Source organism: Mixophyes fleayi, chromosome 5 (assembly GCF_038048845.1).
Source record: "Mixophyes fleayi isolate aMixFle1 chromosome 5, aMixFle1.hap1, whole genome shotgun sequence".
Lineage (NCBI taxonomy): Eukaryota > Metazoa > Chordata > Amphibia > Anura > Limnodynastidae > Mixophyes > Mixophyes fleayi.
Genome location: NC_134406.1, coordinates 161,471,652 through 161,498,321, shown reverse-complemented (window position 1 = coordinate 161,498,321; position 26,670 = coordinate 161,471,652). Strand labels below are relative to the sequence as shown.

General features: G+C 39.8%; 1 protein-coding gene across 2 annotated transcripts in view; it reads left to right on the top strand.

Moving 5' to 3' along the window:
* DROSHA (drosha ribonuclease III) overlaps nt 1–26,670 on the top strand; it is a 187,997-nt gene that overhangs the window by 147,741 nt on the left and 13,586 nt on the right. For both annotated transcript variants that reach the window (XM_075212935.1, XM_075212934.1), the window contains 5 exons: nt 3,834–3,936; nt 4,683–4,762; nt 6,688–6,732; nt 16,536–16,693; nt 20,973–21,078. In XM_075212935.1, coding sequence (XP_075069036.1) covers nt 3,834–3,936; nt 4,683–4,762; nt 6,688–6,732; nt 16,536–16,693; nt 20,973–21,078 — 492 coding nt within the window. The remainder of the gene's footprint in view (nt 1–3,833; nt 3,937–4,682; nt 4,763–6,687; nt 6,733–16,535; nt 16,694–20,972; nt 21,079–26,670) is intronic.

Here is a 26,670-nt window from a genome sequence, read left to right as displayed (position 1 = left end):
TTTTGACTCTTGCAATTTTGGCTGATTGTATGGTATAATCCAGTACTTAGTTACAGAACATGGTATAGCACCAACGTAGGAGGTTTCTGCCCCTGTACACTTAAAAAGGCTTTGCAGTGGTTGTCAGGAATGCAAAACGCATAATGTAGGTGTTTAATATAAAAGGAGCTGCGTGCCTTAATTTAAAAAGTCATAGCACTTAACAAAAAAGTAAGTGCTTTTTAAGTGAACTAAGGTTTGAGCTTCCTAGGCATATATTCCTGTTTAATGCTTTAACCTGCAGTGAACCTGATATATAACGTATTTCAGGCTCTTTCTGCATTTGGGAATAAGAACAGACCTGCATGGTAAGTGGAAAATATCTAGTGAGATTTTTTACTAGCTATATTTTCTGAGAATTGAACTGAAATTTTACTTAACACAAGTTCCCAATTCAGAAGTGTTACTAATAACGTTAGCAAATATGTGTGAATTATTAGGAACGTTTAAGAATTGTTGATATTTCGATAAAGTTGTGATTGCAGAGTTGGAGAAATTATTATTACTATTTTATTATTCATACAATACTTTTGGTCCCTAATGAACTTCACTGCAGCCAGCCTTTCTGTCGGTAATGATTTGATGATAATGATATGTAAAAGGTAGTAAATGTTGGTATGTTCAGAATGTTTAACCCACTTTTGAAAGACCTAGATAGCTAAAGTTTGTAGCTTTTCGGTCACAATTGACAGGAACAATCAAAACACCTTTATTAGAAACAAGTCTCTGGATTCATTGTTTCCTGTAATGAGTTTTGAAAATTTTTCATGCAGCTTATATTTCTTTCAAACATTAAAATATATAAATACTTGCTGAAGTTATTAAGTTAACAATGAGTTGGATGCAACTGTCAACATTTAAAAAATAATTAGCACTTCAGAAGCTCTCCCAACACACCCATTAGGTGGCTGCCCTGTGTCATTTTTGTTTTTATATTAAATGTTATCCAAATCCATCTAGTAGAAGGCCCAGAACATGTTCCCCTGGAGAAAGTTCTGGCCAGAATACACCAATGGGAGGTCTGACCAGGACCTCAACCCCCTAGTAGGTGTTCTGGGATCCAATGTTACGAGTCTGTGAGGTTTTTGTCCAAATCCATCCAGTGGAAGGCTCCCTGGATCAAAGTTCTGCCCAGCGTACGCCAACAGGAGGTCCGACCGGGACCCTAGCCCCCCAAAAACTTGGCCAGGATCCAAATGGAACACTTCACATTGGTTTCATCCCAGCTGATTCAGGGATCTCCGAATGCATAACCAGACAGACAAACAAATCAATTCCATCCAATGGAAGGCCCAGAACAGACTCCACACGTCAAAATTCTGGCCAGTGTACACCAACGTGAGGTCCGACTGAGACCTACACCCCCTAGTATATCTTTTGGGATCCAATATTAAAAGCCTTTTGAAATGTTCGTTCAAATCCATCCAGTGGAAGGCTCAGAACAGGCTCCGCGGGTCAAAGTTCTGGCCAGTGTACACCAACGGGAGACCCGACCCCTAGAACTTGGAGGTGTCCATGCCAAGGACGATAGTAACAGTAAATGCGATGGCAAACACGCTCCAATCGGTTGCTGAGAAATCCTGTTGAGAAAGTGCAGCTGGTAAGGGAGCAAGGTAGTTGCTTCTACCAAGGGAATTAGAATTGTTATGATTTTACAAGTGGTGTGGCTCCAGTGACATATCTGTGACTCAATGTTTAGAAATTTTTGTGTTTTGTTTTTTTAAAAAAATATCTAAATTCGCATGCCATGCAGGTGGTCAGTGAATGCATAGACTTGAACCTAGGCTCCAAGCAAAATTTTATAATTGATCCTGACAATTGATACCTAAAAGGTACCAATGTCCCAAATTTCAACTTTCTTGATCTTCCAGAAGTTCAACATATTGTACATGTATACATCCACTCAGTCTTTACCCAATATTTATATAGTTTCAACATCCAGCATAGTAAACATGCTGTTCTCTTTCTACGGCAGCAGTGCCTTTTACGACCAATAATACAAAATAACCTTTTTCATTGCTGGGAAAATAAGAAATTAATAGAAGCAAACTACAAATATTAGTTGTAGATGTACACCAATTGACATGACCTCTAGCAAGTAAAAAGGGTTAGCCCATGGTAAATATAGCTCAACATTTTGGTGTTCGAATTGTCTAGCGTGCATATTTTGGAGGTGTTCTCAGATGCATCTAACAGGATTTGGATACAGATTGAATGTGGGGAGCAAAAGACAGCCTTGAGTCAAGGATGGAGGCGAACTTGAGGAGCAGTGTTTGTCGTAATTTCAACAGAAATATGGAAATGTGGAAGATTTTTTTTGGGTGTCAAAATAATATCGAAGATTAAATGGCAGATAGACATTCAAGGTTAAATGTATCAAGCTGAGAGTTTCCGTCGAGTTGGAAAAGTGGAGATGTTGCCCTAGCAACCAATCAGATTCTAGCTAATTTTGTAGAATGTACTAAATGAATAATAACTATAATCTGAATAACAACAATCTGATTGGTTACTATAGGCAACATCTCCACTTTTCAAACATGCCGAAAACTTGCAGCTTGATATATTTATCCCTCAGTTTTGCTGGCAAACACTGGTGTTGAAAGATTTGGAGAGGATAGATGAATTTTGTTGTTATCCACATAAAGGTGATACTAAAATCCAAAGAAGTTTATTCACTTTAAACAAGCAGTGGTATAGATGGTGAAAAGCAAGAGGGCGTACTGCAGCTGAGTGTGGAAGTAGAGAAGAGGTGGATCTAGAGAAGACTGAAGAAGCAGTTTGATAGTAGAAGAACCAGGGTAGGACTGAATGCTGAAGAACTAGGGAATACAGCTTTTGTATGTGAAGTTAGGGGTCAGCAGTATTAAATGTAGCAGAGAGGTCAAGTATAACAGAAGCATGGTGTGTCCTTTAGATTTAGCCGTGATCAAGTCATTGACCACCTTAGTCAGTGCAGTCTCTGTTGAGTGTCCAATATAAAGCTTCACAATTTGATATGCAATATTTCAGGAACAAGTATTGATGTATTTTTAAAGAAAGAACATCATGGGCACTAATACCAGCATATATATAATCACAATGAAACTTTACATTTTGGGGGATTTATTACATCTGGTTTTATGTTTTTGTGGAAAAAACAAGTCTTACAGTGTTTGTTATTGTAGTCATTTATTCTTCTTCATCTATGAATAGAAACAAGTTTAAATTACTTTTTACTCTAGGAGCACAAGCTTTTGGATGCATACTCTAAGCTTTGTTATTTTGTTTTTCAATTAATGTAAATTCACATGCTAATTTCCCACTGTGTTAATGCTTGCATATCTAATTATCGTAAGTTAGAAAGTAGTATCAGGATTTTCCCATGCTCATTTCAACATGGCGTTTCATGTTCTAAATATACTGTTTTGTATGCTCCATATATAGATATTTTGCTCAGAAAAAGTCTAAAGATTGCACTGCAGTGCTAGAAATGCCATTGTGAAGGTTTTACTTTCATATATTAAATAGTTCATTCAGTAGCTATATGCATTATCTGGAGTTGGACTTCATATTGTATTACTGTCTATGTGAGAAAGGGTTGGCCAAAATGGATTAGACAGTGTATAATAACTATGGAAATAATCAGAAGATGGGAATGAACCCTGAAATGATACCTAGCACAGCAATAACAATGGCATACCATAATAGGATAATAGAGGAAATAGGAGTGACGCAGAAGACCATCTTTGTGTTTTTGTTTTGAACAATTATGAGAGAAAATATGTTTTCTAATATGATCTCCTGTTCTGCCGTAGAAACTGGAGTTGGATCGCTTCATGCTGTATGCACATGGACCAGACCTGTGTAGAGAATCAGATTTGCGGCATGCTATGGCGAACTGTTTTGAAGCTCTGATGGGTAATTAGCGTACAGTATTTATTTTGCACATGGCCAGTTTCTGGATTCTTTCAGCCTTGTTTTAGAGATTTGAACATGTAGGCTCTTTCACAATGGACTAGTGCTGAGGTTCTCTCATTATTGTGCATGTTTCTGTCATGTCCTACAATTATTTCTTTTGTTATTCTTTTAGAGCGGGGTTTTGCTTCTTGTTCATGAGTTTTATCGAACACTAGCATATTCCACTATTCTGCATAATAATAGGTTATGTGGCCTATGTACAGACCAGTACCAGGAGAGTCAGAACCCTGCTTGCTGTCTCTTTGTATGCAGTGCTATTGCTATTCTTCATTTTCATCTGACAGCTCCCATTCATGTAGTATCTTTTTAGGGAAGTGCGCAGTGAAGGGATGTTGCCTGCAAATAAAATATGCTTCTAGATTTAACTGTTAATTATACAGGGTATATACGCTACTAGTAGAGTTTCTCAGGATATGCTAATTATCTGCACCATCGATGACAAGTAACACCAACTTAGCCTTATTTTTAGAGAATGAAGCTTTTAACGTCATCTTATGCCAGACCAAGGATGATGTGGTAGAGATCTTTGCTTTGCATGCAATAATGCTAATTATGGTGGAAACATTCAGTACGAACATACTAAAACTGGTCACTGAAATTTGCATGGTTTTTATTTTTGTTTACAATGGTGACTGAATACTGATAAAATGTTTTTTTGATCCTCAATGGTGTCATTGTTTATACAGGTGCAGTTTATCTGGAAGGTGGACTCGAAGAAGCAAAACAGTTATTTGGAAGGGTGCTTTTTATGAATCAAGTAAACAATGTGTGTATTTTTTGGTTTTACTTCCCTTTTCATACAGCTGTCTATGTTTTCACAAATATGGTCTTTTATGTAAAAACAAAATGTTCTAACAGCAGCATAACATTGAATATACTGGGCCTGATTCACTAAGGAACGCAATTTGCATTTTTCTTAATTAGATGTAAATTGCAGGCAACTACGCCTGTAAGCGGATCTGAAGAAACGTTTCTAGCTCAATACAGGTGAAAGTACTCTGCCTATACGACTCTTGCCGTATGCAGACAGGCACAACACACTGCAGGATAGGCACAATGCAGATATATACTATCCCATCACAGATAAAAAAATATTAAAGACATTAACACCTGTTAATAATATAATCATTAATAAAAATACACTGGGGTTTTTTGGTTGGGTTTTTTTGCCATTTTTAAATTAAATACATTTATCAGGATGTTATTAATGAGTACTGTACATAAAATGCTATTTTACAGTTGCTCTTGATTGCAAGCACGTGTTCTGGTATGATTACGTGATCATCATCCTTTTGATTGGCATTTACACCTGCCCTGTCGCTAGTGCCAGTGATATGGCTAAAAATCACATACCTGAGAGATGGCCAGAGCTTGAATCGGACAGATGTGCATGTGTTTGACTTTGACACACCATTACTGTACATTGCCTGCATCCCTACACCCTTTCCCTCCCCCATTCTGCCTCTGAAATCGTAAGCTGTCAGAAGAGTCATTTGCGTACAACGATAATTTGCGTGCACTTGCGTTCACTGACGTACATTCTGTTTCTGAGCATGTGCAGAGCAGTTTTACACAAAATCCAACACGTGATTTTCGTTTGGGATTTACGTTTTTTAATGAATCAGGACCACAGTATTCAAGTGCGTTTATGTTGCTAGTAAAATACATATATATTTAGAATTTTTTTAGAAGTTTGTCATATTTGGGAATATTTAAGAAATATTATTTTCCATGACTTTCCTGTGGTGCAAACTGCAGGGATTTAGTTAGATTCTCTTTTCTTTAATTACCAAGAATAGTTAGCACCCAGCTATATATCAAACACCTTAAATGAGTGGTATCATCAAAACATAATTGTTAAATATGTTGCAAATTGAAGTATAAATGAACTTTTGCAATGCATCTATTAGAAAATGTGTAAATTAGTTAAATTCTTATGTTCCTGGGTATTTTATTTTAATGTAGTACACAAGAAAAGGGGTGTTGGTGATTTCGATCAACTGCATTACATTCCTTTATAGCCTTTAGATTTCACAGTTGCAATTGTTGGTTATAGAAAGCATTTGGGTGACAAGCAGTTCCAAAGCAGTGATACCCAGCTGTAAAATAAAGAATAACATTCACATTTTTTTGAATAATACATTACACGTCAATAGTAGAACCTTTGTATAAATCATTCGTGGCAGCCTTACAATATAGATATTTTTCAAAAGAGCAATGCAGTCATTTTAACATGCTTAAACAGTCATGTTTTCACCATCAATGGACATTGCTAGATTGACATTTTTGACTGTGTCATGTTCTGTTATGATAATTACATGTGTATTTATCCCTTTAGATATGAAAAACTTTCCAATCCTGTGGATACGTTTAGTTTGGTAGCTTGTTCACTAACTAATATTTAATGTACACAAATTTTAATTTTCTGGCCCAAATTATTAGCCGCAGATTAATTTGGTGAATTTCTCCTTTTTCTTCACTGTAAGCCTTGCTTAGTAGGAGTTTGAGGCTCTGTCCGTTGTGCATAAGCTTTTTATTTTCAAATTAGTTTGCAGGCAGTATTGGATTTTCCACGAGCCGAGTCAGCATCTAAAATACTTGCGTATTTCAAATAATGACATTTTATTTAGTACTGTGGAATTTGCTAAATGATTGCCTAGAGCATTAATGACATTTTTCCAACATCTACAGGACCTGCGGGACGTGTGGCTTAATTATCCACTACATCCACTTCAAGTAAGCAAACTCTTCTCTTACTGTAATATATATATAGTAGCATTTATCGGTCTTTATTTATTTGCTGCTTCTCTTGATTCAGTTCTGTGACATTCACAATAGCAGTGCTGGATGTATTAACAAGCTGGGAGGTGTGTGTGTGTGTGTGTGTGTGTGTGTCTGTGTCTGTGTCTGTCTATAGATATATATATCTATCACCGTGTGTGTGTGTATCTGTCTATAGATATATATATCTATCACCCTCTGAAGTGTGTAAACCAAACAACTGGAATTAACTTTGGCTTCAACAAACATGAGCCAATTTCATTTCTGTCTCGTGAGAACATTTATTTCAGTGACTTTTTTTTTATTTTCTTTAGGGCGAATGACATGTTTTATTTTTTATGATTTGAGCAAGCAATTGTTTAAAATAGCTCATAATCTAAAACAAAAGAAATGCCGAACAGACTTTGTTTAATATTAACTTTTCTGTTTTGGTTTTGCATTCAATGTCTGGTTCAGTCCTGGAGATTGAACATGAAATACTAAATTGATTGCAGTGTATAGTTTTGTATATACTGTAGATTTCATCTCAGATGTTTGGGATTAGCAAAGTTTTACAGCTAGTTGTACAATATGTATTGTACTGAAAGGTTAACTCTACTTTTTTGTAAGTAAATTTGATTGTTTGACGGTGCCACATATCCCCTTTAAATAACAGAGGTATCTACTGTACAATAAATTGCCACAACTTATGAGATACCAGTCTTTCTGTTCTCATAATGGCACCCATCGGTATGGCTTATCCTTGATACCAAATCAAACCGTCAGTCAAGCAGCATGCAGACAAGCCCACCCTACCACCTCCCATGTCAAAGCAGGGACATTGGTGATATTGAATATGTAAATTTCACACACAGAAAAGTCACAATTGGACTTTCAAAATCATTGACTTTCCAATTTTATTGCCACTTAAACTTTCAATATCAATGATCTTTGCGGGATGGAATAGGATAGGATGGGCTAGGCAACCAGGTAGGTGACCATTTTATCAAAATGAGAGATATGTGAATAGATAAGTCACTAAAAGGGTCACTACACTCAGAATTTCTTTTCCTAATTAAAATAATTATACAGAGTTCTACAACTTACTGTAATAACGTCTAATACTTGAATTGGAGCTTCTGCCTTGATTGCTTTTATTTTTGTGAATAATCGGGCTTCCTTAGCAAAATCTGTTATCATGGAAACAAAGAAAGGTCAAGTATTTACAACCTGTCTGTCCGCTGTCAGCAGCAATGTATTTCTCAGTTATCTACAGGTATTTACAGGCAGAAGTCTTATATCAAATATCAGGAGTCATTACTTTGAGTTGTAGAACCCAACATGAAGATTTTAACTAGGCAGCAACATTTTTAAAGGGAGTTACCCTACAATGTGTGGGAATGTGGACATCTCATTTAGTGTTACACTGCTGAAACACTTTGTTTTAATAAATAGCACTATTTGATGCTGTTTAAAAAGTTGGCATCTGCCCTAATTGTTTTGGTGGTGCAACATACTTTGCTCGTTGCAGTAAAGCACTTTGTTCTCATTTGCATGGGCTTTCGATTTTAGTCATCTTATTTCAACCCAGCAGCACAACTGCCTATTCAAAAAATATTTTATAGAATTATATAATGATTAGCTATGTGTGGATTTACCTGCAGCTTGCTAATGTTTGGTTCAGGTCACTTTTAAAGCCGCAGAGCTCTCCTAGCAAAACTAAAAACACTTTTATACTATATCCTGTCTTGGCAGATAGTTTAGTGGAAGTTAGATCTAGATAAGACCGGTGAAAGGTGATCAATGGATTGTGGACAGAAGGGAGAGAGCATTTTAATTAACTTTGCAGCCAATGTGCAACCAGGGCCCTTTTAAATATATAATGTTATGCTCTATTGGTCTATATGGACATTTTATTTGTAATGGAACCATATTAATTAATGACCAAAGTCAAATATTTTCTTAGAAGAGGTGTGTTCTTTTTTCATATAGGCAATTGTGGTTTGGTCAGTAGATACACATCCACATTTCTTCTGTACTGTGTCTTATACTTCGTGGTCTATTGTAAGGGCAAGCTTAAAGCTCAAGCAGCTTTTTAAAAGAGGTAGTATTGTCCTCCTTTTTATAGTTATGCATATAGTAAGACATGGGGCCTCCAATCATAATAGTAGTTTATATTCACATTTTTTAGTCAATAATATTAGTATGTTTGTTGTTCCAATTCTGCATGATCATATGTTTTGAAAAAAGTAAAATGAATTTAATATATTTTTCTGTATTCAATTGTTCTGTTTTTCAAGTTAATGTAAAAATTAAGTTCATATTAAAAATGTTTCAATTCAGCTTTATTGTGCAAGGTAGCACCAGCCACCTGCAAGGTTTCAAGACCAGATGTGCAGTGTCAATCTTGTTCTAATCTCTGACGTTACTAATGCATGTGACTGAACAGTAGTACATCTGTGAGAGGATTGCATCATGTGTTTTGTTTCCCCCATGTCTTAATACCATTAATCCTAATATAAATCTTCCAAAGACCACTAAACAGTAATTCATTTTCATTATAATTAAGCCAACGCATCTGAATATGCTTGCCTCCTCTCCATTTCTAGATCAATATAGTGCTTCTTGTAAAAATAAGCTTGGGATAAAAATGTTCCCTGATCACACAATGCTAGAGCCAACACTCTCCAACAGGCTCACTTTTCCCACCTCCCACACCTCCTGTACTCACTAATTGCTAACATTTTCCTGCAGTCCTATGCGCTTGTAATTAACATTCATGTGCATCTGGCTATTTTTGTAAGTCTTTCCACAGAAAAAATATTTGAAAATATAAGTAGACTTAAATAATGCCTTCTCTAAGATGGTAGCACTGAGAACCATTTCAGTCTTCTTCTCAGCAATACCAGAGGTGGAAAGGAAGACCCCTCCTGTGTACAGATCTATACCTATTGCTGTCATGTCCACTTTAAGAATTCACCCATGCTGTGTGTCTCACCAGCAATCCTCACCGTTTTGTTCTCCTTTCTTCTTTAAGCAATAGAAAAGCCTAACAAGAAGTAAATTGCTTTCTGTCTTTCGGCACTTGGCTTACTGGGCAGGCATGTGAAGAACTTCCCACAACATGCACAAAATTATTACTATAAAAAAACGAAACAATAAAATGTATTGTTGCACCTTCAGAGCACAACAACCATGTAGTGGTTTTGGTTTTGGATCTGGATTAGCTTCGTGTTTTGGATTTTGCAAAACCACCCTCGAGTGTTTTGGTTTTGGTTTTGGATCTGTATTTTTTTAGACAAATTGCTAAAATATGCTAAAATCACATAGTTTTGCTCTTTTTTTGATCCTACATTATTATTAACCTCACTAATACTAATTTCAAGGCATTTGCAGTCAATTTTGACCAGCTCACAGGTCACAATATTATTTTCATACACTTTCAAACAAAGATTGCAGCAGTTCTTGCCAGTTATAAGAAAAAGGCCATTGTCATGCCTGGGCATAAGATCAAAAATCCACCTCTTATGTGTGCAATTATTTTTACACAAATCCTGACAATCCTGACAGTTGTTTAGCCATTTGTAGCATTTCTAAAGCCACACTCAGTAGAGTTAGGGACCTTAACCATCTAGGATCCTCATCCATGTTACGGCATTTGAAGCGAGTTCATGGAAAGCTGTTGGGAAAATTAGAAACTTATGTTAAAAACATAGCAGCAAGCAGTCCAGCATCATCTACCTCCCTTCTCTCATCTAGATCCCAGCACCTGCAATCTACACTCCCAACACCTTCATCATCGATATCCTCACAAGTGATGGGAGTAAGTCCTGCATCCAAGTTGCTAAGGCGAGATGACTCCTCCACTAACCATGATTCCTCTGAAGAATAATTGAGCGTTGGTCACGCTGCTGCTGCTGGGGGTCGATCTTCAACCCAGAAGAATACTACTAGTAGTTTACAACAATTTACTGTTAAACAATCCTTTGCTAAAGGAAGAAAGTAAGAAAGCTCACCCAGTCGCAAATCACAGACACCATGGGGACTATGCTAGTATTAGATCTGCGTCCAATATCCACTATCAATGCAGCTGGTTTTAGACAGTTACTTGAGGTCTTCTGTCCCTATTACCAAATTCCATTACAACACCATTTTACTAGAAAAGCTATTCCTCACCTCTACCAGAAGGTTCGTAAAAATGTAATTATTGGGCTACAAAAAGCCATTCTACCCACTGTACACTTAACCACAGATATGGGGACAAGCGGAACTGGGCAAACTAAAGATTATATGACTGTGACAGCCCACTGGGTTGGTGATTCGCCTTCACCAGCAGGAACAGCAGCAGCATGTACCCAAGTATGTCACATTTTTCAGAAGTAGGCTACTCTGTGTATAACTGGCTTCACTAAGAGACATACAGCTGACAATATCTTACAAAAATTAAGGGATGCCATTGCAACATGGCTAATCCTGCTTGAACTCTCCTGAGGATATGGGATTTCTGATAACACCACCAATATTGTTACAGCATTACAGCGGGGGTGAATTTCATCACATTCCCTGTTTTGCAAACACAATCAACTTGGTGGTACAGAACTTTTTAAAAAATGACAATGACATGCAGGAGATGCTGTCTGTGTCCCGAAAAATTTAGGGTCATTTTTGGGATTCTGCAACAGCATGTAGGAGAATGCAGCAGCTGCAAGAAGATTAGCATTTGAGGGAATGTACTTTAGTCCAGCGAAGTAGTCACTTGTGAAGAGAGTGCAGACACGGTTAGCTTGAGTCAAGTGATTGCCTTAATTATACTTTATGAGAAGCAGCTAGAGAAATTTTATGGATAAAAAAAACAAAGTAAATCTGCTAACTATATTGTAATTGTAGATTAAGTACTTAATTCGCTTCGCCAGGATCCAAGAGTTATCAAAATCTTGTAATGACGTCTCCTCCTTCAGTTTCTCTGGCAACTGCTTCTCGGAAAAAAACTTAGCTTTCCCAGGGCACACAGTGGTGATGCAGATGAGTCAGCACAACATTTTGACATTTGCACTGCTCTAAAAGAATTGCCCAGAAAATCATGACAGCTGTGCCATAAAATGAACTACAAATTTCATGAGGAAGGCCATTATCGGCAATTACATCAAAGTACACATACTTCTGTGATCGTGGATTCCAGCGGGGATTAATTAGTATTGTTTGAAGAAGATGTACACAATGATGAGGGTGAATATGATGACAGTGTAGATTACAGATGCTGAAATCTACCTAAGAGAAGGTAGCTACCTGATGCTGGTATGCCTGTAATATTTTGGGTAGAATGGTATCTTGGCAATTTTATGTCTTTCTACAGTAAACTTTCACCTTATTTGGAGAGGTTATTGTTTCTTTAAAAAGGTACAAGCTTTTATTTACATTTTTGTTTCCCTGACTTAAAAACACTATGCACTTGAACATTGGCTTTAGCACATGAGGTAGAGGGATTAGTGTCATCATGACTGAGACTGGAGAGTGACAACAACAATGTCACCCCTCCTATTTCTGTATGAGCTATGGCACAATACAATGTCACTGGAGACTTTGAAAAACACTGATAGCCCTACAATTTCTGTTTCAGCACTGAACCCTGCTACCTCTCCTGTTTCTGAGTGAGCTATGGTACAGTAAAATGTAACTGCAGATTTAGACCAAGCCAGCAAGCCCTATCATTTCTATTTCAGCAATGAAGCACTCCTCTTTGTCTGTTACCTATATAACACTTCTGAATTTCCCTGCAAGGACTAGTATTTGTATTTCAGCAATGACAATTGGTAACGCAGGTCTCCTTTTTGTGTTACCTATATAACACTGTAGAATTTTACTGCAGAATTACACCAACCCTGACAGCACTAGTTTTTTATTTTTATGCAATGAGAATTACCAACTTAGCTCTCCTTTTTGTGTGTTCTCTACACGGTAGAATTGGACTGCAGAATTACATCAACCCTGTAAGCACTATTATTTGAAATTTTCAGCAATGAGATTTAAAACAGGAGCTCTCCTACCTGTGTGTTACCTATATAACACAGTAGAATTGGACTGCAGAATTACACCAACCCTGCCAGCAGCAATAGTATTTGTAATTTTCTGCAATGAGATTTAACACTGGAGCTATGCAGCTCTCCTGAATGTCACTGGTTACTTTCTTTAACACTGCTAGCACCCTCCTCTTTCAGTTCTCTAACTTTGTCTGCCCAACTGCTCTACACTCTATGCTACCGCTTCTGTATCCCCCTCTTAGATGGCGATAGATCGCCTTGGATGGCAGTATTTATAGATTCCAAAACTTGCGAGATCCAACGACGTCACAATAACGTTTTGCCTCGTTTTGAAATCCGAAAAAGCGCGAAAGTACCGAGCCGAGTCGGCTCGGTACTCGGATCTCCTAAGTTCGGGTGTGTTCGGTTTCCGAGGAACCAAGCCTGAGCATCTCTAATTGTCAGATGTCTGCTTTCTGTTGGCTAATGATTCTTAATTAGCTAATAATGTAGACTATGCATGTTCAAATCCATAAAGTAAATGATGTAGGTAAAGTTAAACATATTTACCACAATCATTTAGCCACAATGCAGCATAAGCAATATATAGAACACAGCAGATAAGTGGGTTTGTGTATTTTGTTTTTGGTTTTTTTGCCTTTTTTTTTTTTTGTGTTTTTTTTTTCTTAGTACGTGGCTTCTCCACCCATGTGCACCATTCCCCAGATACTGAAACCATTAGTAAGTTAATGTCATGCAGGATGGGATGTTTGATAGCATGTGATTCGTGTATAAAAGGCTGAATTAGCATTTTAAGAAGAATTTATGAACATTAGCCTAGTGCAGGGCAGTGTTCCACAGTCGTCAGGATTATATTTATTGAACAGAAATGTTAATATGTGGCATATTGCATCGCCTCAGTTATTATGACAAAGAAGTGCACCATGCAGTCAATGAATGGGACACTTGAGATGAGAGCTCGGGACCTAGAACTTCCACATTTAAATTCAGTGTAGCAAGTAACAAGTATGGCCTTGACAAGTAATAAAATTAGCTTGGGGTGGAACTTGTATTCCAATGAACTTGGGACGATTCATCATAGTATAAGGATTGCTGTGCATGTTGTTATACCTGCTGCATGTTTTAATGAAAAATGTTACCCCCTGGTGTCCGGTCTCTCCCTTTTTGTGTGTCCACACATCTGTTGTAGACTTGCATCTTCAGAAAATCCAAAAAAAGGACCAGAATTTATATTCATTTTATGCTTTAGAGAAAGTAATTCTGACTTGACGAAACGCGTCAAGTGGTGACAGGAGACAGATAAATTATTTCCACTGATCATCTGTGGTTTACAGAGTTGAGCTGCAGTGTGATACTTGTTTGAAACTAATCAGTGCTGGACGTAGAAGTAAACTGGCCACTAAGTAATAATATTGCTGAGAACTACTATACACCCAATGTATTCGTATTGTACCTGGTAGCTGGATATCCTTATTTACTTGGGATATCTCTGAGAGAGAGTTAGTTTCCAGTAATAATGATCCTTAGTACGTTCTCTTCAGCTTTCCCTTTACAGACATATTTGGGACTTTCTTTGGTTCCTAGTGTAGGCCATATGATTCTCAATATATCTTCAATATCTTTTATTAGAGTAACTTTATTGTAAATATTTTCATTTTTATATTTCGTGTTATTTAAATGTGTGTGTATATATTATTTTATAAACATTTGTTTAATATATGTATTTTTATTATTATTATTATTTTATTTTATTTTTTTATTATTATTATTTTGTTATTTGTTCCTAAACAATTTGAATGCCAAACATCCGTTTTCAATCTTGCGTGTTTCTGAGCAGTCCAGTCTGCTCAATACTGTCTGAATCTGTGCAGTCCACCCTGACACTTGACCTGTTTCTACATTTGTGTCTTGTCCCATTGTCTCTTCCTCTGTGCCACTGCCTAGTGAGGTTTGTCTCATGATCTAGAACTGTGGTTCTTTCTCAGCAAAGCCCATTACCCTCTTGTGGGGTTCCCTGGTGAAGTCTGGACACTCATTGGTCTCTATACCCCAGGTGCACTGCTTTAACTTTAGACACTTTAAAATGATCTCATGATCTCAAATCAAATGATGCAACTTTTGCATACTTTGTGTGCATCTGTTCAAATTAAAAAAACATGTGCTTTCGTACAAAATGGTGTGCATGTTGTATGTGAACATTCTGGGCCTAATTCAAATCCGATTGCAACCTGCACGCAAGTTTCATTTAAAAAAAAAAGCAAGGAACTTGAGCGTAGTTCCGACTGTATTCAATTTCAAGCAGTTTTTAAGATGCGTTTCGATTTGAAGCTTGGGGTACACTCTGCCTAAATGGTACTTGCCGTATGTTAACAGCTAGTGCAATAACAATATACGCACAAGCATATATGCAGTATAAGATCACTTCAGAACGGATACAAAAAAAAAAATTATATTATAAATACACTCTAAACTGTATAATCATTAATAAAATATGGCTGGTATTTTTACATGAAATACATAAATCAAGATGTTCCTAATGTGTACTGTACATACAATGTGTTTTTATGGTCTGTCTACTTGTATACTCATGTTCTGTGCTAGATAGTGGCACACATACGTGTACTTTTTCAAACAGTCCTATCGTGTCAGTCATCACTATTAATCGGCACTTACACCTGTCCTGTAGTTGGTGCAAATGATATGGCTGAAACAAGGTTATTTAAGAGAAACCCAGGACTTGAATAGACTGCACCTGCATTGGTGCACCCTTACTGTCCACCCCTGTTCCACCATTCAATTTGAAGGCAGTCGTATGTCATTTGCGTTGAATTGCAGTTTGTGAATGTGTGCAGAAATATTTAAAGCATGATATGGTACGCTAACGGACTTCGATCTGAGTATTCATTGGTTATGTATGAGTTGTTAAGAAAAATATTTTTCATTTTTTTGTATCATTAATGCTATGTTTTTTATTTGCCTGTTATAAATGTTGTGAATAGTGTTTTGGATCCTTTCATTTCATCAATAAAGATAATTGATGGAAAACTGTTAGATTGCATTTTTCTACAGTGCTGGGTATACTTAAATCAATAATATGTATTACTGTGTTAGCACATTATAGATTAACATGACTTTTTATGTATTCCCACATGGATTTTAAAAAAAATAAGAAGAAAAAAATCACAAACTTCTGGGGTTTATGTACATGCACGCATAATTTCCATATTGTGTTTATTTCAGTAAATTTATCTTGCTTATTACCAATTCATTTTTGTATTTTATTTGAAGCTAAATATAATTTATTCAAAATCGTAAACATGGTGTTTCATTTTCGCTTTTCCATTCTGCGTGCTCTTCTGATTCTGCTTTATTTGCACTCGCATAAACTAGCTGGGAGAATTATGACCACTGTCTATGCAAAATAGAACAGTCAGTCTAGCAGGGTGTCATCTCATCCTTAATAGAGCTGCTTTTTATGATAAGAGTAACTTCCAAATCAAAGAAAATAAGCAATGTAGGTGATCCATCGGAAGGCGGGACAGGTAGCAGAACGAAATTGATTACTTCTCTTGTCTCAAATTGATAAAACAGCCGACAATAAAGTAAGCCTGACATTTTATTGCTTAGTTTGTCTAACGTAAACATGCTTACTTCATTTGTTATAGCAGCACACACAATGCATTTATGTGTCTGCAGTGAGCAATATGCCTAAGAACTTTCATACTTCTTTTTTTGTGTCAGCTTCAGGAGTCAAACACTGATCGACAATTGATTGAGACATCACCGGTTCTGAAGAAGCTGACAAAATTTGAAGAGGCTATTGGAGTTAACTTTACACACATCCGGCTTCTGGCTCGAGCTTTCACCTTGAGAACAGTGGGATTTAACCATTTGACCTTGTAAGCAAACAATCTGATCTCTTTATCTGTTTTCTGGTTGAGAGGTATAGCAAGTACCATTTTCTTTGCTGAGAACAGTGAATAATAGTTGGTGCACACACATGGATAAGAAATGCATAAAACCACAGAATGCGGGATGGAGGGAAAGAGTAGCTTCTGCTGAATTTTGTTTGCATTAAACTGTACTAAAGAGAGAATAGATGTAAAGAGAACATATTGTATTAAACAATTAAGCCAACTGCTATAACCACAGTTGTCCCATGTTCTAGAGAATTTCAGCGCTGCTTGCATTAGTCATTTTTCCACCCCTCATTATAATCGTATTTCTAAAGTTAATTGAACTTTTCGTCCACTCTTTCAAGGAGCTGTTTACCAATAGCGGTATTTAAAAAATAAACCCATCTACATTCAGACATGAAACAGTTTCACCCTCCTGTCTCTTGTCTAACTGCTTATTCTCCTATCTCTGATGGTAGGAGAATTTTAAATCTCCAGTCTTCTGAAACAGTGCGGCTAAATATGTCTGAGCTCTAATTGGCATTTGCACGTTACATGGAGCAAAATATCAAAAGAGAAGAATTGCAAGATTCTCTTATCTGGTGAATCGGCCATAAGACAACCATCGGGTGGAATCTCCCAATCTCTCAAACAGCGAGCATTCTGGGTTTTCAACTTCTCCTTTCAGTACTTAGCTTATTGGAGCTTTTTAAAAGTGTAACCTGACAGCTGGATTATATTTCTTTCTTTTTCTATTTTACTTTCCACAGTAACACTGTTAAATCATTTTAGCTATAATAACTTCAGATGACTAATATTCATCAAGCTATACACAAATTAAAGGCAGTAAGTAGAGAAAATGTGTAAAATTATATATTTATAAGACTGATCTATTCCAAAACTTTTTTTCTTTTTAATCAGCCACTGCCATATATTTAAGTAAAGATCAGAGAACAATGAAAAATGTGTCTGACATTATGACTCTACAAGAATTATATTTGAATTGGTAGTTATGAGAATTTTTCCTATAACTGAAACCAGCGTTTTTATACGTATGTGTTTTGGAACCTGCAGCATATGGCGTGTCTCACCATACATTCACCATGACTCAAATATATGCCAGCTTGAATTTTAAAGAGGCACTTGTAGCATTCACAAATATGTTTAGGCAGATGTGCTGGAAACTTACCAGAACTAAAGGTACTGTAGGCTGAAGGCTTTTTTTCCCCCTACCAGGTACCTTACAGGTATTGGGGACATTGAGTAAGCCTACAATGGCTGATTGCAAAGGACCATATTTTGCACTCTGCAAAACAGGAAAGGGTGTATAGGATAAATATTGTGAGGTCATCAAAAACAGAGCAGCACATGGAAAGCACATATAATTAAGCGTCATGACCTGCTCATGCACTCTGCTCACAGTAGGCTTATGGTCTAATATACAGTGAAATGTTCCATATAGCCAGATGGACTTGGGTACTACGCTTCCCATGGTGCATAGGAACAAATGTAAAAAAAAACAATTTCGTGACAGTACTGCTTATTTCCCAGTTTAGAAATTGCCCCTCCCTTACTCTACAGCAATGGTAAAATAGCTCCAGTTAAATTTAATAATAATAATAATAACAACTCGCCTTGGAAAAGAACTATGAAAAAAAAATTAAGTTAATATTCAGCACTCAGTACATAGAGGCCCAAAAGAGATGGGTGTTAATGGAGATGGAAACTTTTCAGTGAAAAATCTAGGGACTTGTTCAGATAAGAATCAGAATAAGGTAATACAATTTGATTGGCACAAATGTTCACATCAGAAAATATATTCTTATTCGTATATACACAACTTGTTCAAAATACTCATCAACAAAATGTTACTTAAAAATAGCTTTGAGTTACATTTAAGTTTTCTCAGTGTCATTTTGCTGATGAGTATACTTGCAAGAACCTGGCATGTCTATTCTGTAGCCATCTTAGCCGCATACAGACATTTGTGCTCATTAGGAGCAGGAATGTGCAATACATGTGAATAGTCAGATTCCAATCGCCTACTTGTGTACGTTTTGTTATGAACACAAGTGTATATGATCACAAGACAAGGCAATAAATCAGGCGTTGAATGTTTCTACTGATGTGAAAAGTAGAGAGTATTCAATAAGATTTCTCTATATTCTGATTTCTATCTGGGCAAATCTTTATAATTATCACATAAATCCATCCATTTGCATCAAGTCCTATCTCTTTTGGGCACTCATGCAAAAGTTGTTGCTATTAAATTCAAATTCACCATTGCTGTGCCCTGCCCCACCCCTCCCCCGTTTTTTTGTTCTTTTACAGTATCAACTTTTACGGTGACCTCTTTGACATGGGATAAAGTGACCTGCAAAGAGGCCTATTAGTCCCTCTCCATTATAGATTTAAATATAAGCGAACTTAATATTGTCTACATTGTAAGTACCCACCTACACCTATTGTGAGTTTTTATGCTTTCCACAGGATGCTTAAACCATTGGCTGCTTCTCTCTTGTTTTTTTGCGAATTATACTTGTGGGTTTTGTCATCTTCAGTACAGTGCATATGCCTAGTTAATCAAGTCTGCTTCAAAAGTTATTAGTTATATGCACTGTGCTAGATAGAGTATCCAGGGCCCTCTTAAGACCATCGTGGGCCCCCGGGCACAGCAGTGCACCGGGGCCCCTATATATACAAAAAAAAAAAAAATGATTATATATATGGGCCCGTCGGAGGAAGCCAAAAAAAAAAAACCTGGAAAAAGAAAAGAAGAAAATACTTACCGTGCTGTCAGCTGGCGATCCGGCTCCCTCCATGGTCTCCTCCTCCATCGCGCTCCGCAATGGATGTTGGGCGGGTGTGATGACGTCACGCCCGACATGCACTGCGAGCGCGACGGAGGAGGAGACCAGGGAGGGAGCCGGATCGCCAGCTGACAGCACGGTAAGTATTTTCTTCTTTTCTTTTTCCAGGTTTTTTTTTTTTTTTGCTTCCTCCGACGGGCCCCCCTGGGCTGCAGGGCCCCCGGGCACCTGCCCATTGTGCCCTATGGGAAAGACGGCCCTGAGAGTATCTAACCATTCTATTTAGTACAGGAGGTTGTATTTACAAAATAGACTTCTTGGGGCAGATAGACTTCTTGGGGCATATTCAATTGTCGGCGGAACACGCCGAAAATCTAGCGCTCCGCGCACTATTACAGTTATTACAGTAATGGTGCGTGTAAAAAATCGTTATTACGGTAGTTTTCTCGCTGGATTTCAGCTCGCAGCTCCCTGAATAGTTTTAACGCGGCGGGATATTCAAACAACTGAATATGCCCCCTTGTGTTAATTTTGCACATATAGTGAAAAAATAAATTATCCTTTAAAAGTAGAATCTATTGCACCATGCAAAATCCGTGTGCCACCGTACATGTAAGACAATGCATCAGATGTGCCCTATTTGCACTACTTTTTTGCTTCTTTTAAATGTTTTTTGTGCAGAGCAATATATTGATTTTTGTGATCTGCGCCTTAACTTAACAATTTGATCACTCATCATTATGTATATAGAACACTCCCATCCTCTTATTATCCATGACAGTCATTTGCTCTTTGTAAAGCAATGCCTTCTTGCCATGACTTATAGAGTAAAATCCAGATCTACTACAGTCACGTCACGTCACAACAGAGTGAAAACGGCTTTAGTGCTCTTTAGCACAGCATTGTTCAGTCGCAAATGACACCCTTATGTTCTCTCTGCTCGTTTTCCAGCTCAATACTTCACATATATGTCCCATTTGTTGCAAAATTAATGTGGAAGCAACTGTGAAAGCTTCGGCCTTTGGGAACTGATAGTCTCCTCTTTTCTTTTTTTTTTTTTTCTTTTTTTTTTTTTTTTTCTTTTGCAAAACTATAGTTTCAGACAACTCTGATACTCTATTATTAAAAGTTGCAGATAATAAATAAAGACTTTTTCTGACCTAATTTTTTTTTGCAATAGAGATGCTAAGCTAGTGCTAGGCTTTTTATGTAATGTAATAATTTCACACAGAAAGACAGGTCATCTGTCCTTCTTTTTTCTCTCTGGATGTAGGCCACGAGGCCTGAGAAAAGTAATGCTTTCATATTTATGCTCTTGCTTTCCTGTAAAATGAAACCATTTAATGAATGGCATTTGTTTTTGGCTGCTCTACTAAAATAATGTGTATGTGGCTCTTTATTTTAATTTGTTATTCCCTGAGTGATTATCGATCTCTGCCTATCAATGTTTGTCCCTTTCTTTTCCTCTCCAGAGGCCACAACCAGAGGATGGAATTCCTGGGTGACTCTATAATGCAGCTGGTAGCCTCAGAATATTTATTCATACATTTCCCTGATCATCACGAGGGCCACTTAACGGTGAGAACCACATAAATCACGCTCCGAGAAGGCAGGCATCACAGGCGGAGTCGGGCATTTACTGAATTATTCTGCCTTTGATGAATAACTAGGTACTCAGTCACCATGGCTCCTTGCCGGAGATTTGTGGGTTTTTAAAAAATATGTTACAGTGCCATGGCACAGTGATTTATGAGCCTGAAGCTTCATGCGATCTTTGTTTCCTCAGTTTGAGGAATCAATAATGTAATCAGTGATACGATTTGTGTTCTCATATAGTGGCACTGGTGCTTGTTTCACCGATAGCAGCATTAAGGCTCTTTGTGCAGCTGATTTATACCAGGCTAGCTGGATGTTTGCATGCTGCTTGCTTAATTAAAGTTACTGATTGTTAAGTCAAAGGTAATGAAGGCTTTTCTTTATTTTTATTAAGATCTGGAGATCTTTATTTCTGAGGCTGCTATTTGTGATATTATTCTACGATTTTTTGAATATTTTTTAATCTAAGTTCAATAAACTTCTGATTTTAATATTATGCTACTCCATGGCTTTCTGTTTGTCCCTTTGTAAGCCACCAGGGAGCAGCACTGGTAATGTGACCAAGCTCTACTTTAGAATTTGGCATTTTATGCTTTTCTATTAGTAGGAAAGATCTGCTGGCATTATTTAGTGGCACAATTGCAAGAAATGTCCGGGAGAGTTGACATTTCGCGTGAGTCTCACGGACTCCGGGGAGAGTGTGGCAATCTCCCGCATCTGCCCACTGTGGGCAGAATAGGTCCAAAACGCTGCGATTCACCTGGAATCGCAGCGTTTGGCCCCGCCTCCTACTGTAAAATGATGCGTTTGCGTCATTACGTCACGGGGGTGGGTCCAAAATGACGTGAATTTAGGAACCCCGCCCCCCCCCCCCATCACGCCCACTTCCCCCGGCAGGCTCCCGGAAGCCAACTTTAGAAAGTTGGCAAGTATGAAATAGAGTTGAATCTGGCATTTAACTGGTAAAAGCAAGTTGGAGCTGTATCCTTCAACCACAATTTCAGCAGCATAAATATAGAGAAAACCTGCTTTGAGCATATCTAATGAAGCAATAAAGCAGTATTGAAGTGGGCTGGAAGGATTCCTTCATCATGAGCTGAACTTACAGCAGGATAAGGCTTCCTGCATTAGGTAATGACATGTGAGCTCTGAGTTGAAGCACCCGGGGACTGTGCCTGGCAGTTCTTACGTCTAACATGGCAACTGACATTGAAAATGAGTTGTTATCCTAATTTTAAGTGTTATTGTATATACCAGTGGTTCCCAAACTTTTGCAGTTCGCGGCACCCTTAGAGTCTCCATAATTTTTTTAAGGCACCCCTCCAAAATAATTACCGAGCAGTCCTGTTTTAGAAGTAGTTGGGTCAAAAAATTGTAATAAGTATTTAGGTCAGGACAGAAATGCTTATTTAGTTGTATGCAAAAATGCCCCCTCTGCATCCAGACACTCTGCCCTCTCTCACGCTGCCCCCTCTGCCCTCTGTCACGCTGTCCCCCCTCCTCTGCCCTCTGTCACGCTGTCTCCCTCCTCTGCCCTCTGTCACGCTGTCTCCCTCCTCTGCCCTCTGTCACGCTGTCCCCCCTCCTCTGCCCTCTGTCACGCTGTCCCCCCTCCTCTGCCCTCTGTCACGCTGTCCCCCCTCCTCTGCCACGCTGTCCCCCCTCCTCTGCCCTCTGTCACGCTGTCTCCCTCCTGTCACGATGTCCCCCTCCACTGCCCCTCTCACCCTGTCCTCCTCCTCTGCCCACTGTCCCGCTGTCTCCCTCCTGTCACGCTGTCCCCGCTCCTCTGCCCCAGCTCCTCTGCCCTCTGTCCCAGCTCCTCTGCCCTCTGTCCCAGCTCCTCTGCCATGCTGTCCCCCTCCTGTCACGCTGTCCCTCTCCTCTGTCCCCCTCCTGTCACGCTGTCCCCCTCCTCTGCCCTCTCACGCTGTCCCCCTCCTCTGCCCTCTCACGCTGTCCCCCTCCTCTGCCCTCTCACGCTGTCCCCCTCCTCTGCCCTCTCACGCTGTCCCCCTCCTCTGCCCTCTCACGCTGTCCCCCTCCTCTGCCCTCTGTCACGCTGTCCCCCTCCTCTGCCCTCTGTCACGCTGTCCCAGCTCCTCTGCCCTCTGTCCCCATCCTCTGCCCTCTGTCCCAGCTCCTCTGCCCTCTGTCCCAGCTCATCTGCCCTCTGTCACAGCTCCTCTGCCCTCTGTCACAGCTCCTCTGCCAGGCTGTCACAGCTCCTCTGCCACGCTGTCCCTCTCCTCTGTCCCCCTCCTGTCACTCTCCTCTGTCCCCCTCCTGTCACTCTCCTCTGTCCCCCTCCTGTCACGCTGTCACTCTCCTCTGTCCCCTCCTGTCACGCTGTCACTCTGCTCTGTCCCCGCCTGTCACGCTGTCACTCTGCTCTGTCCCCTCCTGTCACGCTGTCACTCTGCTCTGTCCCCTACTGTCACTCTGCTCTGTCCCCTCCTGTCACGCTGTCACTCTGCTCTGTCCCCTCCTGTCACGCTGTCACTCTGCTCTGTCCCCTCCTGTCACGCTGTCACTCTGCTCTGTCCCCTCCTGTCACGCTGTCACTCTGCTCTGTCCCCTCCTGTCACGCTGTCACTCTGCTCTGTCCCCTCCTGTCACGCTGTCACTCTGCTCTTTCCTCTCCTGTCACGCTGTCACTCTGCTCTTTCCTCTCCTGTCACGCTGTCACTCTGCTCTTTCCTCTCCTGTCACGCTGTCACTCTCCTCTGTCCCCTCCTGTCACGCTGTCACTCTCCTCTGTCCCCTCCTGTCACTCTGCTCTGTTCCCTCCTGTCACGCTGTCACTCTGCTCTGTCCCCCTGTCACTCTGCTCTGTCCCCTCCTGTCACGCTGTCACTCTGCTCTGTCCCCTCCTGTCACGCTCCTCTGCACTCTCTCACTTTGACCCCTCTGCCGTGCGCCAGCTATAAAAAAAATCAAACAGAAACACTTACCAATCTGCGCGGCGCCGGGACCCAGCATCCTCCTCTCTCACGCAGCAGCTGTCACTGATATGACAGCTGCGTGAGAGAGGAGGATGCTGGGTCCCGGCGCCGCGCGGATTGGTAAGTGTTTCTGTTTGATTTTTTTATGGCTGGCCCGCGGCACCCCTGGGAGCCGCGGCGCACAGTTTGGGAACCGCCGGTATATACTAACAATGATAAAACACTTTTGCAGCAAGGAAGTTGACATTTTAAATGAATTGCCTAGATTTTGATTGTGTCATTATAGGCACGCTGTATTTGCTACCGAGTGGCAAGTAGCTGTCCAAAGGCAGCCCTGTCTCTTCTAATAATCTGGGCAACACAACCAGGTTAATATGTTCCAATTGCTGTCCAATTGTAAAATTTGTTTAATTCTCATGCTGCTGTTGGTAGTTGTCACATTTTGACCAGAATAACTTTTTTTAAAAAGTCCTGCCAAGAACCATCATTTTATTTCAAATTTTGAGATGCAAAATTCAGTGTGTGTGGCTGATTCTCCCCACTCCTCCCAATTTGGTCATTTTTGAGACAGACTGCATGTTCTCCACTGACAATGTTCTGCTTTTGGGAGTGGGTATTCGGCTACTCTTGTAGTATGTGAAGATACCGGGTTTATCTGGCCCAGTGCTACCCAGTACCTTCTAGGATTCGTATGGTCACTCAGGCAAAATGCAGTTATAAAAATACAACAGTATATTTATTGTTATACAAACAACACTAGAATATTAAATACACACAGTAAATAAATGCCAGGCAGATTTACCACATCATCTATCCCTTACCCCAATAACTTAAGGAGATATTGTCACCTGCTGTCCAGACTTCATGACCCATGGATCCCTCTCAGCTGCATATATATACTCGAGTTAGAAAACGACAATTCAAAACTCCATTTTGCACCTTCCTGAATGAAATCCAAGCATGAACACCCCTCCCCCCTGGAGTTGTTCCTTATATATCACAGGTCTAATTTCCACAGTCTTTCCCCTCCCTGGACAAACCCCTGCATCTATTCTACTTCCCCATTGGCCAGTGCAGGACTAGGGGGTTTGGACAGGGCAGTGGAGATGAGATGTCCTTTCACAGAAGCCCCCTGCTGGGATGCAGACAGAACGTCTGGACTAGTCCTAAGGAGAACAATTGATGCTTAATTGGCTTCCCCTACTTCCAAGGATAAGGTAGCAGTGAGCCCCTCCTAAAATTAACCCCTTACACTACTTTGTGATGTCACAGGGTCCCCAGCTGTTCCATGCTTCCTGTAGAGGAAGGAGGGGGGAGAATGAATGCAGCTCAAGCCCTCTCACCTGTATCCTAGACACCACCTGATCTTTACCCATAACCCTCCTGGCTTCAGTTTAAGGACAATGAATAACATTACTTCAAGTCATCAATATATAATACAAAATATACATATTTAAATTGAATTACAATGTCCCCTTAACCACATGTTATTGGACAATGCAGTTATAGTCTGGTGAGCTGGGGAAACAAAAGAAGGCTATAAAAAGTATTTGCTATAATCACATATCACCCTCGTTTTGTCACATTCCTCCCCTACTTTTTTTAGCCCTTGTTTCCCAGTGGCTCCCTAGCCCCAAGTAATCATTTCTTACAAGTCCAAAGTTTCTGGCCTGCTGTGGTTTCTCCTGTGTCTGATGGTAAGGTAGACAGCAGTACACAGTTCCTCTTTCTCCCACCAGGGTCCCATGGCTGCAGGCATATCTTCCCACCCAGCTGGAGTGGGGGTTTATGCTGCCCTGTGTCATAAGATGAGTCAACAATAAAACTGGGCCACTCTGGTGCACACATCCATGGTAGGAGAGTTGTAGTCCAACATCCCTTGTGTGCCTTATCCACCCTTAATTGCCCAACTGCAAATAGTCCCTTGGCCTGTCCTCTGTTTCTGGAGACCATGCTCCCCTCCCCCACATATTCAAGTGAAAACTGCCAAGTGGCAGGCAAACTTTCTGGCTCCTTGTCTGTTTGTTTCTGGCAAAGATCCAATCCCCCCTCCCCCAAACACTCAAGGGACAACTGCCCAGTGGCAGGCAAGCGTGGGGGCTCCATTAATTCTTTGCTTATGGGGAATCCTCTGTCCCCCTCCCAAACCACATGTGGGTGCCCCTGTAAGTATGTTTGTGTGCATCTCCCCTCCCCTGCTACCACATCCAACTGTTGCACTACTTCCCTCGCCTCTGGCGCATTGGGGTAGTGTGAATCCTTATTGGACACAGACTTGTCCTCCTGGCAGCAAAGCAAAGTGGATGGTCCAGTGCAGGCCTCTGGTATTGGGTCCTGGATTCCCAGATTTGGAGCTGGAGTGCGATGCATCAAAGCTGGTGGGGCTGGTGAATCTTGCTGTACTGGTGCCCTCTCAGACACCCACTCAGTCAACATCTCCTCATCTGCCAATTCTGCATAGGGGAAGGCATAAGTGTAATTTTCCCAGGGCCCCATGGTAGTGGCCTCTGACATGACAATTCCTTTATCCTCTCCCATTAATTCTGTTCTACAGTCTGTAAACATGATTTCTGCTGAGATCATATGTTGCGCAAGTTTATGATTCTCTTCTGTCACAATTGGGTAAAGC